At 46.0% G+C, this 15809-nt stretch overlaps 1 protein-coding gene across 1 annotated transcript; it reads right to left on the bottom strand.

The window, feature by feature from the left end:
• Nucleotides 1–105: 105 nt before the first annotated feature.
• On the bottom strand, nt 106–4828 carry angptl4 (angiopoietin-like 4). Its single transcript, XM_004078659.5, has 7 exons — nt 4153–4828; nt 3501–3611; nt 3323–3419; nt 1718–1831; nt 1550–1645; nt 1118–1405; nt 106–1025 (listed from the first exon to the last, which is right to left on the bottom strand). Exons 1-7 carry the CDS (start codon nt 4672–4674, stop codon nt 844–846), a joined length of 1410 nt encoding a protein of 469 aa, XP_004078707.1. The 5' UTR covers nt 4675–4828; the 3' UTR covers nt 106–843.
• Between the last annotated feature and the right edge of the window lie 10981 nt (nt 4829–15809).

Genomic DNA, 15809 nt, shown 5'->3' with positions numbered 1-15809 from the left:
TTCACAGCAGATGATGGGTCAATTTAGTCAGAAAATGATTTTGAATAAATCGGACGACAAATATTCAGAGAATTCCCTAAAGAAAACAATGAAACAAAGTCAAACTGGTTTAAATCTGTTTACTGGCTCATCGTGGCCGAATAATGTACTTTTTCTTTTTAGAAAAAACACAAAAATATATATTTTTAAATAGACCATCTACAATAACATACTCTCCAATAAAAGCACAGAGATTATATTACTACAAACCACAATTCCTGAAAACGCACTTTAAACACAAAGTACAAAAAAATGCCTCTACGTTTAGAAAAGTCAATATGACTCAGTTTGATTTAACAAAACCTTCCCAGACGATAAAGAGCAGTAAAGAATCCTTTTAGCGTGATCCAGATGTTCTGGCAGATGTTTGGAAGGCTGGAATGCAGTTTATGCAGTGTTTGCTTCTGGATCTGCTGTCGTTTAACTTTGCTCGAATCTTTTTTATTTTATTTTGTAGATTTTGTTTTTATTGATAACATTCTTCTGAAAAATCTTCCCCACCAGCTTTGGGTTTCAAACGTTTGTGTGAGCAGCCTCGTCCCGTTCCACCTGCGCGCCTGAAGGTCAGAGACTCGGCGACCTGACGCCCGGGTCCCAGTGTATAATGCCTTCGTCATCCGGTGGTAACTTGCTTTTATCTGACTCCAGCCACCAGCTGGATGTAGACTGGAAACATCTCCATGACAGAACCATCTTTGGGGTTGTGTTACTTGTTGTCTGTGTCTGAGCGTCCCCTCACTGAGACGGGGGTCAGAGGAGAAAGGACCAGAGTCTGCCTCTTCCTTCCTCTTCCTCTTGACTCTTTTACGACTTGGTGACTGCTGCTGGGGCAATCATCATGACGCTGGACTTCAGGGGGTAGTAGCGCCCTCTCCAGGTCTTCCAGAAGATGCCTTGCTTCCTTTGGTGTCGCTGCTTGGGTGGAGGGCTCTGGAAGTACCGACCGTTCAGGTTGGAGCGTCCACAGTTACTGAACCACCACCCACCTGTGGAGACAGAGCATGTCAGTCCTGCTGCTGACCAGTTTAAAGAACACTGCATGAAAGGCAGCTTCACAGTTTGGACTGTTGTAACCAACCAGAGAGGAGTTTGGCACAGCTGATGTCCACCTTGAGGTCATTGTCCCGGTCTGGGGTGGAAAAGGACAGCCCGGCGGCCGCAGAGTCGGAGCCCAGCGAGCTTTGGAGGCTGTTGGCTGCCACAGGTTCCTGAACCAGGAGCGAATAATTGGTCTGTTTTCCACCCAGTTGAATGGGAAGGTGGACAGAAACGAAGTCCTCCCCCCAGTCTGAGAGCTGAATGCTGAGGACGTAGCTGTTGTCCTGAACAATCGAGTGGATGTTTTGGAGACCCAACCAGAACTCTCCTGGAGGAGAAGAAAAAGGGGTCAGAAAAGTGTTCAGGGCCCAGAGCTGCTTCTGTTCAGTGGGTGCAGTGAGACCCGGGCTGATCTGACCCGGACTAACTGCACCTGACAGCGAGAGTGCTTTCAACTCTAAAGCACATTTACCCTCCAGGCTGCCAAAGCCCTTCTCGTAAGCCGCCCACAGCTGGTCAAAGTCCACGGAGCCATCCTGACGCCTTTGGATGACCGTCCAGCCGCCATCTGGACCCAAACAGAGCTGGATCAGGAAAAGTGACGTGTTAAAAAAGGGAGGGCTGTGTTGCTGCTCCTCACCTGCCGTCATCTCACAGAAGACACTGAAGGGCTCAGACCCCGCTGGCTGGACGCTGTACACCCCACTGGTTGTCTGTCCACGTAGGAACAAGTCATGACAATCGACTGCCGTCCCTGAAAGACATTTTAGGGCGGATGAGTACACGCTGCTGCTGTCTGGATCCCCTCAATCCCAGGTTAACCTTGGGAATTGGGGTTTGACTCCAGCGTGTGACCCGCTGGGTTTTATATCAGTCTGAAAACCTGAAAATGTTTCTGCCAAAGTGATGAAGATCGAGGCCGCAGGACTCGGAGAAGCTTTTTTTACAAGGAAACCTGCGCTTTTCTCTCTCCGCCTGCAGGTTTTCAGGGAAGGAGTGTCGGCCCGTCTCTGACCCAGCGTGAACAGAACTCCACTGTTCCTGTTCAAAACACGACCTTTGTCCCAGTTCCCAGCGCCGCTCTCTGCGGCTGCTGACCTCCAAACTACTGAGTTGCTCTCTGGGATCCTTCACATTCCTCCACCCGCTTCTGCGGGAGGGGTGGTCGCACCGCACCTCCCCTCACGTGCACAGCTGCCAGCTCGTGGCGTTGGTGCGCATGGCTGCGGCGTGCATGAGGAGTGTCTGCATAATGCTGGGGGGGATGGGGGTGTCCTGAGCGGGGGGAGCTCGGGGAATGGGAGCAGGCACGGCGCCGCCTCTCAGGTTACTGGATTCCTTCATCAGCAGAGCACTTCCTCTGAATCCTCCAACACGTCCTGTTGTGGGGAGGATGGGTCTGTGGGGGTGGGGGGTCTGCTCAGTTTACTCCTTGCTGTCTGTGCAAACCTCCTCCCTGAGGAGAGGGAGTCCGTTCAGGACCCCCCCCTGACGGTTCGGGCCTCCTCGCCGTCAGTGGTGGTCGTAAAATTTCCCCCCCGTTTAATCTTGAAGGTAAGGGAGTCCAGGACCGGGACCCCCCACCCCGGTTCTGTGACGTGTCCCAGGACAGACATGAGAATAAATCGCAGGTCGAGGTGAGAAGAGTCTCAACTTTCCCCCACTTGGTTTGGTTCCAGTTCAGTGGATGAAAGGCGGCTTTTGACAGTGGTCCTGGCTGGTCGGAGGAGGCGGGGGTGGCGGGGTGGTGGGGGCTTCCCATACAATATTAGCCCTTCATGGAGCCTCATCTCTTAACATTTGGGATCTCAATTCCATGAAGTCTTTGGAAAATGCCCGTTTCAAAGTAGGTTTGTTTGCAAAACGCCACAGAAGAGCAACTGGAAGGACCGAATCCCAAACATTTGATCGAGTTTGGCCCAAATTCATGATTTCAGTTTGTCTTTTCTACTTTACAAACTGACCACACACTGATGGTGGTTCATTATCTGACTGTTGCTTTGGACTGGAGGAGGAGTCCAGATCATCCTCTCATTAAGGTAAGCGGCGCCCTAAAAGTCCGCCTGTTGCCGTTTCTGGCGTCACGCTGAGCGAGTCCCAAAGCTGTGATTTTAACTGTGAGTGATTTAAGCTTCTTTATGGCCACACCCGGCAGATGGCTCGCCACATTTGGCATCAGATTGTGTCCAGTCAACCTGCATTAGTGTCAGGAGGAGATCTTTCACACGGCTGCTCCTGTACTCACCGACTGGAGTGTCTTGCTGCTCTGCAGCGCCGCCCTGGAGGGGGTCCTCGGTGCTGCTCCTCCCTGGAAAGGAAGACCTCTGTCTGGGCTGCTGGATCTGAGAGGGATGAAAGCCGGGTTGCCATGGAAACGAAACAAACGCGAAAGCAGCGGTGTGTGTTGAAGCCTGCGTACTGACTTGACTCTGCAGTGTCCGGATCCTCACGTTCTGTTTGTCCAGCTTGTCCTGCTGCAGCCGGACTCGCTCCATCAGGTCGTTGATGCGTCGGCTCTGAGACTCCACCATGTCCTGAAGCAAAGGACGAGTGTGAGTGACAGAAGCACAGCACAAGAACCTGCCGACACTTTGGAGAGGGACGTTCCTGGCCCCGTTCCTCTGACTGCTGTTGCGTAACTCTCTGACAGACTGGGATTTTTCATTCTCGACGTTCTGATTCAAGAAGGTTTCACACGTTCCTTTGACTCTAGCTCCTGCAGATTCTGGATGACGCAGCTGAGGAGAACTTCAGCTGCGTCCAGATGTCTTAGTTTGGTCTTTGGTGCTTCCTCCGAAGTTCTGTTTGTTCTTCTCGTGGAGGGAGACCAACTGAAACCCCGAGGAGAACGTTTCAGTTGGTCTCCCTCCACCTGCATTCAGACTTCCTATAAAACCTTTGACCTCCATAATTATCACTGATTAGCGACATCATTTAAACATGTGCAGCAGGACTTGAGTGAACTCATCAAATCAATCCTAAAGGGGACAAAAAACCCTGCAGACTGATCTGTCTTTTTCTGCTCTCCTCCGACCATCAGGAGCGATGCTCAGACAGGGGGAGTGTCGTGGTCACCTGGATGCTGCCGTCATGGCTGTTGTTGCGTGCGCCGGCGCTCATGTCGGGCGATGCTGCGGCCCCCTGCAGCATGCTGTCCACTCTCTCCTCGAGGCGGCTCATCCTCTCGCTCATGGTCCTCCTCTCCTGCTGTATCTCCTCCGCCTTTTCCCTCAGCTCGGCCGTGACGTTCAGCAGCTGTCCCTCTCGGTCCTCCAGCCCCTGGGCTCGAGCCCTCAGCACCTCCTCCTCCTCTCTCAGCCTTTGGCTCTCCTTTCCCAGCTCACTCATGGTACGGTTGAAGACTTTGAGTTTGGCGAAGATGTCCCTCATCTGGACTTTGGTTTTGTCCACGTGCTCCTTCAGCCCTTGGCCCAGCTGCAGCAGGCCGTGGGCGATGACATTCACGTCATCCCATGCTGCATACTGAACACGCTTCTCCTTGGCGGCTCCACCTGAGGCTCCTTTCCTCTCAAATGGGAAACCTGTGGCCATGAGAGCCACCATGCAGAGAGTCAGAGTTCCCAGAGAGGTCTTCATTCTGATGCTCAGACCCAACGTCCGCCTCTGTCGTCTGACTCGTGCAGCTCGGTCTTCCTGTGGCGGCTCTGATTGCTCGGCTCGGGCTGAAGGAGCGCAGCTCTGCTATTAAACGCTCGCACAGTCCTGCTGTGAGCTGAAGGCTGCCTGCCATTGGCCGGCCAAGCACAGGGAGGGGTGCGTGCGCTCTCAGGTTTCTGTTCCTCCTCCACCCTCCGTCAGCCATCCACGTCTGAGGCTGGGACGACAGGATCCAACACAAACATGATCCTCTTATCGCCACATTCATCTGAACCTGAGCTGCTGGAAACCAAAGAGAAGACGTTCTAATGCTTAGTCAACCGTCTTTAACCAGATTATGAAGACATTTATATCTATGGATCAGGGTTCTTTCTGCAATGAGTTCGTGGTTCAAATTCCACCCTGTTTTGTGAAGATGTACAAGTTACAAATATAAAAAGTCTCCATCAATTTTCAAGTGAAAACAACTGTTTTATCGTGTTTTGAGCCTTTAATTCAGAGAAAGGTTGATTTGTACAATCATGGTATGATTTTATTTTTCATATATTTAGATATATATGGGGGGGTTATGTGTATAAATACATGAAAAACAATATACCATGATAGTACAAACAAATATTTATCTGAACTAAAGGCTCAAAACACAATTAAACAGTTTTAAAACCGAGTCAGACCAGATTGGGTTTAGTCTTTTCCTGTTTAATTAATCAAATCAAATTAAATTAGTCTGATTTGAAATCAGACTGATTTGTGTGTGTTTGTTTGTGTGTTTGTATGTGCGTTTGTGTGTGTGTTTGTGTGTTTGTATGTGCGTTTGTGTGTTTGTTTGTGTGTTTGTATGTGCGTTTGTGTGTTTGTGTGTGTGTTTGTGTGAGTGTGTGTGGGTGTGTGTGTGTTTGCATGTGTTTGTTTGTGTGTGTGTTTGTGTGAGTGTGTGTGTGTGTGTGTATGTTTGTGTGTGTGTGTGTGTGTTTGGGTGTGTGCATGTTTGTTTGTGTGTGTGTTTGTATGAGTGTGTGTGTTTGTGTGTGTGTATATGTTTGTATGTGTTTGTGTGTGTGTGTGTGTGTTTGTGTGGGTGGGTGTGTGTTTGTTTGTGTGTGTGTTTGTGTGACTGTGTGTGTATGTGTGTGTTTGTGTGTGTGTGTGTATATGTGTGTGTGTGTCTGTGTGCATGTGTCGAAGTGTCCTTGGGCAGCACTGAACCCCACCTTGCCTCTGGTGGAAGGTTGGCACCACTGTTTGCGACTGGGAAGCCCCTTAACCTTTGTGCTATCCTAGGCACTTTAACGTTGGGAGTTGGGTCATCTGGACCCACTAGACAGTGCGCTGAACCTTTTTTCTCTGCAATGATTTGTGATCTTCACTGTTATCCATGGATTACATGACATCCTCTCCACCTTTATCCACCTTGGTCATGGTAGGGAGAACACGTCAATGTTCATCTTGACCCCATAGGATAGCACAAGGGATAAACAATTTAGTGATTTTCCTCTTGCGGTTGTTATTCGTCCCGTTTTTTAGGCCACCTCTTGCTGAGCGTTGGTCTCTGCCCCTTTCCTCTCATTTATGGATCCTTTCCTTCTTTGACCCAGATGCCGACCTTTTCTTCTTGGATGTACGCGTTCTTCTTTCAGCTCGACTCGTGTTTTAACATGTTTTGTCTGAGCGAACAGAGAAAAGCAGAGCTTCACTGCTGAAGGGGTTATGAAATCCTCGGACGCCTGAGGTGAGTATGTTTAGATCACAAGTCTTTTTTCAAAGTTCTACTTTTTAATCTCCAGACCAGATGGGAGGGGGGGCTGCACTCCGGGAAACATGGGGAGACACAAGACGGCAGAAAAACAAACTCTGGGAGGAAAATAAAGAATAAAATAATAAACAAAACTAACAACATAAGTTGTGTTCATTCTAAGACCACATACCTGCTGAGACCCCCCCCAAAAAACATGCCCCTTGGAAATAAATGGCAGATTTTCCTCAAACAAGCATAAAACTCCCCAATGGGGAAAGAGAAATGATATTGAATGACATTTGTAACCCTTGTGCTATCCTATGACCCCACCCTTCCATTGACGTGTTCTCCCTACCATGACAAAGGTGGATAAAGGTGGAAAGATTTCATGTAATCCATGGACACCAGTGAAGATCACAAATCATTGAAGAAACAAGGTTCAGAGCACTGTTTAGTGGGTCTAGATGACCCAACTCCCAATGGTAAAGTGCCGAGGATAGCACAAGGGTCAATGATAAAAATGAGTTGTAGTCACGATGTTCACACTGCAGGCTGAAACGACCCAATTTTTTCCCCCATGCGACCTGTATCTGATCTTTTCATGACAGTCTGAACGAATCCGATCTTTTCAAATGCGACCCAGGCCACTTGGGTATGTGGTCCTGAATGCGATACGTGTCCGACACTTTTGAAATGCGACCTGCGTCTGAACGGCCAGGCCACATGTTTCCGACCCGTACGTCATTGATACGCCACAAAGTCATAATTCTGCATTGAACCCAAGGCGGATCCTCCTCCGGGGTTCACTTCCCCGTTCGGACCCTTTGATTCTTCAGAGCAGGTTAATAAAGAGTCAATAGCAGTTATTCTGGGGAAGCCTACTTTTATTACCATTCTCCTTCCTCCATAACACACAACATGAATGCGCGCCCACACTGCCCCCCTCATTCTCTACCTCGCTGCACGCGCTCTTTCTTGTCTCTTACACACACACACACGCGTGCGTGGCTCCAGCACATACACATCCCCATTCCACAACAGTGAGTACAGGCGATCCTGGCTCCAATGCCTTCTTAAAATGAGAAGATTGTTGAAAATATATGTAATACAGTAAACCCTTGTTTTTCGCGGGGGTTCCGTTCCAAAAAGAACCCGTGATAGGCAAAATCCGTGAAGTAGAATCCTTTTTTTTTTTTACAATTATTATACAATTAATTACTCTATTATACATTGAAAAGAAAGATCAAACCATTTTACAGGCTCAAGCATTTCTTTCACAAATCAAAGTACTTTAGAAACGTTTTTTTAAACAAATAACTTCTGTTCTGTCACATAATAATTTTAATCATCAATGTGAACAGAAGACTTCAAATTGCGGAGATTAGCCCCGCCCACCGCGACCCGAGTAATTGGATTAAACGGGAGAAAATTTAAAATGATTATGAAAAAAATACAAAGTACAGTGGGACAAATAGTGACTCAGGTGTATTTCACTGCTCTTCAGACTGAGCCGCTGCATCCTGACTCCACTCTGCAGTGTTTTCTTCCTTTGAAGCCCGCGGTGCAGCTGTGTTTGTTCGGGAGAAGAACATAGTGATAGACAGTTGTTGTCGCTCTTTTTTCGATGGGTTTTAGAGAAACTCTAAATTGCAAGAGAATTTGCACGTTTGTAATTTAAATTTGGCAAGCTGATTTACATACGTGTACATATTAAACTGCAATGTTATTGACGCACAGGTAGAGAAGAAGCGGAGTGACACTTTAGCCAATCAGAATGCAGAACACAATGCACGATGCAAATCCGTGAAGTAGCGAAACCGTGAAAAGTAAACTGCGTTATAGCGAGGGATCACTGTAATGCAAAAAGAGCTTTGCTGTTGACAACGCTGCTGTTGACATCCATTGTTAACGTTAGCTACTTCCGCAAACAAAGAGTGACGTCGTTCACTGTTGAGTACTCTTCTGCGTGTGCGGGTCACTTCTGGGTTATTTCACGGTCACACGGGAGATCACAAAAGTTCGGATTTAAGGCCCGTACACACCGGGACGAATATTCGCCAGGCGTTATTCGCCAGCGTTTTTCGCCACGTTTTTTGTGTTCACACCCAGGCGATTTTCGCTGACGGTGAGCCGAGCGAACATGCAATTTCATTCCCTGACATTAGATGGCGCTTAATGTAAACAGAAATACTCCTGTACACAAGGTGGCGCTGCGCAACTTTACGATTCTTAAAGTCGCTTTTCACTCAGAAGAAGAGAGCAAGTATTTACGCGCTTGTCAGAATCAAACAAAGAAAACATGAATATTTCAAGCATCAGTTGTTCCAACTGGTACTTGGTTCGGGGATATTTTAGAATGTCCGTCATTATTGCTTCGCGGCAGTGTAGACGCTACTTGGCGTCTATCTTCTTCGCTGGTATGTGTGCTCAGCAAGGCAGTTTTGTGTTTGAGCGCCCCCAAGTTGTGTTTTACTGTAACTTCAGAAGCTCCAGACACGTGTGCAAAAGCGCCATTCTCATTGGTCGAGTAGATTTCGACGCGACGCGTCGAAAAAAAAAAACGAACCCGAGGCGTTTTGGCGCGTGGCGTTTTTTCGCGTCGGTGTGCACACTCTCATTGGTGCCCTTTGTATAGTCACGAAGCGTTAAACGTCGGCGAAAATCGCCGGCGAAATTCGTCCCGGTGTGAACAGGCCTTTAATTGGAAATGTGAACGGCCTTGCAAAAAAAATCGGATATTTTCAAAAAATCGGAATTGAGCATTAAGCCCTGCAGTGTGAACGTAGCCTAGGACATGTCTTAAACTGAGATTATTTTCTATTGAAAGACTTTGATATGATTATTTTAGTTGCAAACAGGAAATAAGACAATTTTCTTAAACAAGGGGCTTCTAACTGTCTGAAGATTACTGTTTGCAGTGGACCCACCAAATTTGGTCAAAGGACCCCCAAGTCAGAAACTGAGACATCAACTCAACCCACCAACCCAGAGCAGCAACAGCAAAGTTACTCCCCCAGAGAAATTTTTGAGGCCGTTCAGTTCTCCCGGATGAAGGAAAGACGGGGTTTGCCCCGTCCTGCTCGCAGCCCCAAAAAATGGGTGAAAGGCAGCAGACAGACCACAGACAGCCTGTACTGTCTCTACTTTAGGAAATGAATGTTGTTCCTGTCCCGTTCATCTGGTAGCACCCTCTTGGTGGGCTCAGTGCGGGTCTTGGGAGCCGGCCATCTCTGCCCCGGCTATCGGCTTGGCCCACCCTGGACCATCAGTCCGCTTTCATCCTCTCCTCAGGGACTATTGAGAGTCACCAAACAACCTCAGAGGAGAAAACATGTTGGGCCTTTTTCAGGGGGGGGGGGGGGTGTCAAACTTGCCAGGTCGTCCTGTCCGGTCCGGTGGAACTCATATCAAACAGTTTTGTCACATTGATTTTCTACACAGATCTACAGTTTCTTTGCAAGGGCAAGTGGACTACCTTGGGGGTGTTATTGCAGCGCCCCCTAGTGTCTGAGTGTGTGATTCTATCCATCCCTCGCATAGAAGAGTTTGAAGCCAAATCATCTCTACATGTTGGGTTTTTGTTGATTTGAGCAAAAATGGTGTCAAACAGCAGCTCCAGAAAAGATTTGATCCTGAAAAAGCGAGAGCAGAGGTTTTGTGATGATTGACAGCCGTCACTCACTGACATTCTCCCCATGGGCCAAAATTAGCTCCTTTAATGAGATGTAAAACAACTGCAGCTCAGATCTTCAAATCCTGAACAAGGATTGGCTGGAAGCAAACTGACAGCTGAGTCTTTCCTCCCTCCGGATGTTGAAGGCTCGCGGGAATCTGCTTCCTTTGGATCCTTTGCTGCGCACCAGCGCTGGATCTGCACCTCAGAACATCTGCTCGTTAAACTTCCCATTGGTCTCCGGGACGGTGACATTTCACCCGCATTCCGCTCTAGGAGCATCTGGGAATCCAGATTTAGCCATGAACCAGAGGATGGTGGGAAGAGCAGGTGCTGGAAGCTTTCGAAACTGTGATCTTCTCATGGAAACTTGGCGCTATTTTCCATTTTGGGCTTGAAATGGCATTTTTGTGGATTTCTTCACAGATTTTACAGGCGTGTTTATCAGTTCTGATTAGATTCACATTTCCCTACATATTTCTGTCTTTTCTTGGATCCACTGTTTGGCCTGGCATGTAAACTGATTAGTCATGCTGATGTTCCCTGGTCAAATGGGGCTTCGGTCTGCATTTACAATCAGAAAGTTTATGGATTCATTTCATTTTTGTGTCAGGAAATGAATTGGCAGGCGAGTAGCTTGTTTGGTTATGTTGAGGAGCTTGCAGGCTCTTTAACGGCACCAGGGATGCGGCTGGTCCCGGGAATCGAAGCTTTGCCCCAACTGAGGTCAACACAACCCAGCAAACTTCACAGCCAAACTCAAAGGCCGTGTTTTGTGTTATTTTCTAAAATTCTTTGCCTCCATAAAATACTTCACAGTTTCACCTTTGATATATTTTTCTGAAGATTTGTTAACATTTTTCTTACTTTTCTTAATAAGTTACAGTGATTTAGATTGAAGACATTCTTTTGATAAGAAAACCAAACCCTTCAACTCTACAAAAAGAGTCCAGCTGATGTGATGAACAGATTTTATGTAGTGCCTGAAGCACATTTTATCACAAATGTGAGCTTTTCTTGTGCTGACATGAGAAAGAATATATGAATAGATGAGAACACAGGCAGGGAGGTGGTCAGAGTTGCAGAATTTTCATCCTCTGCTTTCAGAAATACAGTCAATTATGTTTTTTATGTGTAAATTCTGGTGTGGATTGGTGTCTTCAGAGGAGGAAGCAACCATATGGTGACCGATTCTACGGCTTCAGACGACTTCATCCGGTCAGACTGCTTTTCCAGATCTGACCTGTAATGATGCTGCCCACTGTTGTCTTTGGAAGCTGCAGCAAGGAAAACGAAAACTCTGAGAATGAAGTTGAAGCTTGAAGAGGCCGAAGCCCAAAACCCTCGGAAAGAAATCTGCTGTGATGTCATCAGATGGCATTGTAGTGACAAAAAAACCTTAGAGTTCAAGTAACTTGGAAAGAATTCAGTCACTCGGGTCTCCCAATGTTAACTTCATGCCTTTGGGGGCGGGGCACCTGGGCGTCGCAGCTCCTTGTCCACCTGCCGTGGTGTTGGGGTCGGGGTCTACTGGTGCCTGGCGGGGGCGGTGGAGGCTTTGTTAGTCGGAGTCTAAGGCAGAAGGCCACAGCAGGACTTGCACTTCTCCAGGAGGCCCACTTGTTGGTTTGCACGTGTCTGTGGGGGTCTGCATGCCTAGCAAAGCCAATTTCAGGAAAATGACAGACATTGATCAAATGCAAAAAGAACTGCAAACGGATAAGAGTTTGAGTTTTCCAATGTTTCTCCATTGTGCTATTAAAGGGCCTAAATTCCCATCCTGACTCGGTGAAGCAGCTCATGATGTAACACTTGTTGTGTAAGACAGACTGTTGTATCCCTGCGGTTCAGCTCTGTTTGTGCAGCTGCACAAACACACTTGTTTTATACATGCAGATGTTGTCTTCTTTTATTCTTTGATGCACACAGTTCTGCGTCTCTGTCCTCCATTTTGCATCGCCTGCTAACCTCAACGTGCACAGACAGGAACGGCATGATCTATGCCTGTCAGGGAAAAGCAAAAGCCAAGTGATGCGTCTGTAATCCTCAGACGTGGCTTGCATTCCTCTAGGAATTTATAGACTGAATGAGTGTGGCAGCTGTCACGACACACAAACGTATACAATGTACAGGTAAGTGTGCACAGACTGTGAGTCTATGCTGGTTGTTGAAAATCATTGAGGGTGTATTCAGACTGAAAACTGTTTGATCTGCATTGAGTCCGGAACCTTGTGTTTGGTTTGTATTCAGACTGCTGTCAAGGGGACTTTCCTGTTCTGGACGAAAGCCTGTAAACAAAACCATGTGAACAAAAATCCCTTCAGCCATTGGCCAGGAATTATGAGGGTGGGGTAAAGCAACAAGAGAAAGAATAATGGAACTCCTTGTCAGGATAGTTCACTGATTCAAACTTTAGAGTTTGCTCACAAGTTTTGAACTTTGCATCAACGTCAGGTTCATCACTTTTTATTTTGGTACGGCGGTTCATGCTGCACGGCGGTTACTGAGGAGACGAGGATGCTAGCAGCTGCAGTGATGAAGAGACGACGGCTAAGAAGGTTCTGATAAATGTTTCTGACGTATAGATTGTCAGGAAAACAGTGAGAAACGACGTCTAAAGTTGTTTGAATGACTCTGCATTCATCCCACCACATTTCAGTGAGAGGGCTGCACGGTGGCGCAGTGGTTAGCGCTCTTGCCTCACAGCAAGAAGGCCCCTGGTTCAAGTCCCGGCTGGGGGACATGAAAAACACAACATCAATGGGGGACCTTTCTGTGTGGAGTTTGCATGTTCTCCCCGCATGCGTGGGTTTTCTCCGGGATCTTTGGCTTCCTCCCACTGTCCAAAAACATGCTACAAGGTTGATTGGCAACTCTAAATTGTCCATAGGTGTGAGTGAATGGATGTGTGATTGAGGATATTCCACCCTGCGACAGACTGGCGACCAGTCCAGGGTATAGGCCTACGCCCAAGTGGCCGGGATAGGCTCCGGCAACCCCGTGAGTGTCTGTGTCTCATGGTTGTGGTGTGATGTCGTTGTTTCAGAAAAATTCATCAGGAACTATAATGCAGCTTTGATGATATTACAGCAGCGCCTGTAGGGGGCGTGCCGCGTCACCAGACACAGAAAACATGTCAGAAGGTTTCCAGCTGTGTTAAAATAAACGTTCAAACAAACAGTTGGACCTTTTTTTTAGAATACAATTTGTACTCATAGTCTGTATTGATGTACAGCCCCTCCGCAATCTCACGTGCATTTTTGTGATAATTGTGGCAGAAAAAGCTGGAAGTTGCAGCTGTTTTTTCTAACAGATGTAATAAAAGTTAAGTTAGTTTTATGTAATACTTTTCAACTAAATTATTTGAAATTTTACCCTGGTAGTTGTTTTTTACTCCAGTTTATTAACATGCAGTTTGATGTAACCTCACAAAAAACAAATATATTCTTTCTAAATAGTGATTTATTTTATTTTTATTATTGGTACAAAAGCAACTATAATTTTTGAACAATTGTCTGATCACATGTTTGATAAAATTTACACAAAAAGTCTGACATTATATTTATGTTTTCTGTAGCTACACAAAAGTGAACATGTTGAAGTTTTATTAGTTTTTCTTTTGTCTTAATCAAAGATGAAGTCTTTGAAAACTAAGAAAAATGTGTTTAACTGTTTTCCGCCATGTTTTTAGTGATTTTTTTGCCATGGGTTAATTGTCAATTTTCTATCTGCTATCTTAGTTTGGATGGGAGGTTCTGTGTGTAATTCCTCTTCTATTTCCTTCCATCTTGCCCTAAATTGTGGATGGCAGAGACCTTCAAGTGGTCGTATTTGAGCTGCATAATAATAATCCTTATGGGTTGGTAATGGCATACCCTCTTTCTCCTTTGATAGCTGCATTACTTTGTATCATATTCTGGGTCTCTTACCCTTCCAAATGTAACAGGAAATCATCTTGTCCCATTCAATGAATTGCTGATCTTTTATTTCAATGGTAGCATCTGTAAAAGATATATATGAGGCAAAGCAGGATAACCATTTTAATCATGTCTATCCTTGAAGATAAGTGCACACATGCCAAATATAGCATGTGTGCACTTATCTGCGCTGCTGTAGTCACTGTTTTTTAGTCTTTATTCATGTCTTCCGTCTGAACTGAAGCCTGTCCTTGTATGATGATCCTCCTTGTCGGCGTCTCTGTCTCTTGAGCAGGGTCACCAGGTCACCGGTAATCCTTCTTCTGCCATCTCTCTCGTTGCACGAGTTCGATCCCGTGAGAAAACTCGATGTTTGGCAGGGAAGGGGGTCTGAAATCGGATCCCTTTTGCTTTCAAAACCTTCTTTTGCTTCTGAATATTCTTTTCTTCTTTTACGCACGCTCGGTGCATAATCGTTATCAAAATGCACATCTTTCCAGATGAATCCTTTCTTCTGCCACCCTGTTCGTAGAATCTCCTCTTTTATTCTGTAACTTTGGAACATTACCACAATGGATCTTGGCGGACCCCCTTCTCCTGGTACCGGACCCAAGGCTCGGTAAGCTCATTCGCTCTGGAGGTTTCTGGCTTCCGCTAGTGACAGATTTTGTTTGAGCAGCTCTTCGACAAAGTGTATCATTGATGGGGATTTATTTATTTATGTAACCCTTGTGCTATCCTAGGCACTTTAACATTGGGAGTCGAGTCATCTAGACCAGTGTTTTTCAACCAGTGTGCCGCGGCACACTAGTGTGCCATGGGAGATGGTCAAGTGTGCCGTGGGAAATTGTCCTCATTAACTGATCTAAAAACATTAACCATCTCCAGGAGTGTTCATCCAAACAGTCATTCAGTGTTCATCCAAACAGGCCCTGATAAAACACTGAGTAGTTAGGAATATAAAAGATGTAAAATACATTTTCAGAACTGTCTCCACCAATCATTCTTGGGGAGCTTTTTTTTTATTTTTTTATTTTTTAATTTTTTATTTATTTTATTTTTTTTCATTCTTGGGGAGCTTAATCACATGTCATCAGTCTGACCAATCAGAAATGGTTAAAGTCTTCACTTCCTTGTCCCGATTTAGCTCGTAAAGTCGCTCAGTTCTAACAAAAATACCAGCTAAAGCTCGTCTTTAGCGGTGTAGCTTTCCACAGAATCCGGTATCAGACCGTGGAACAAGTGAACAAAACAATGAAGCTCCGAAAAGCGATCTCCGCCGGCCGTTTTATGCACTACATCTCCCATGATGCATTGGGTTGTGAGATTGACAGCGCACAAGGAGATCTGTTGTTAAACGTCTTGAAACAACGAACACACATCAAACTGTTTTTAAATATTCTAACTTAACTTTTATTGCATTTTTTAGAAAAAAAACAGCTGCAGTTTCCAGCTATTTCTGACACAATTTTCTCAAAAATGCATGTGAGATTGTGGAGGGACTGTAGATCAATACAGACTATGAGTTTCTCTTTTTTTTTTTTTTTTGGATGCTGGTGTGCCGCGGGATTTTTTTTAAGGTTAAAGTGTGCCGTGGCTCAGAAAAGGTTGAAAAACACTGATCTAGACCCACTAGACAGTGCTCTGAACCTTTTTTCTACAATGATTTGTGATCTTCACTGGTGTCCATGGATTACATGAAATCTTTCCACCTTTATCCACCTTTGTCATGGTAGGGAGAACACATCAATGTAAGGGTGGGGTCATCCAAGATAGCACAAGGGTTCTT

This window comes from Oryzias latipes, chromosome 17 (genome assembly GCF_053564925.1).
Source record: "Oryzias latipes strain Hd-rR chromosome 17, Olatipes_Hd-rR_3.1".
In the NCBI taxonomy this organism is placed as follows: domain Eukaryota; kingdom Metazoa; phylum Chordata; class Actinopteri; order Beloniformes; family Adrianichthyidae; genus Oryzias; species Oryzias latipes.
The sequence above is the reverse complement of the archived record's forward strand: the minus strand, read 5'-3'. Positions and strand labels throughout refer to the sequence as shown.

What these genes read in the sequence shown, in the direction of transcription:
- angptl4 (XM_004078659.5), bottom strand. Translation starts at nt 4,674, where the DNA reads ATGAAGACCTCTCTGGGAACTCTGACTCTCTGCATGGTGGCTCTCATG. An exon ending in TCCGGACACTGCAGAGTCAA is followed by an intron (nt 3,420 to 3,500) that starts GTCAGTACGCAG and finishes CATCCCTCTCAG; the next exon opens with ATCCAGCAGCCCAGACAGAG. An exon ending in GGGCTTTGGCAGCCTGGAGG is followed by an intron (nt 1,406 to 1,549) that starts GTAAATGTGCTT and finishes CTTCTCCTCCAG; the next exon opens with GAGAGTTCTGGTTGGGTCTC.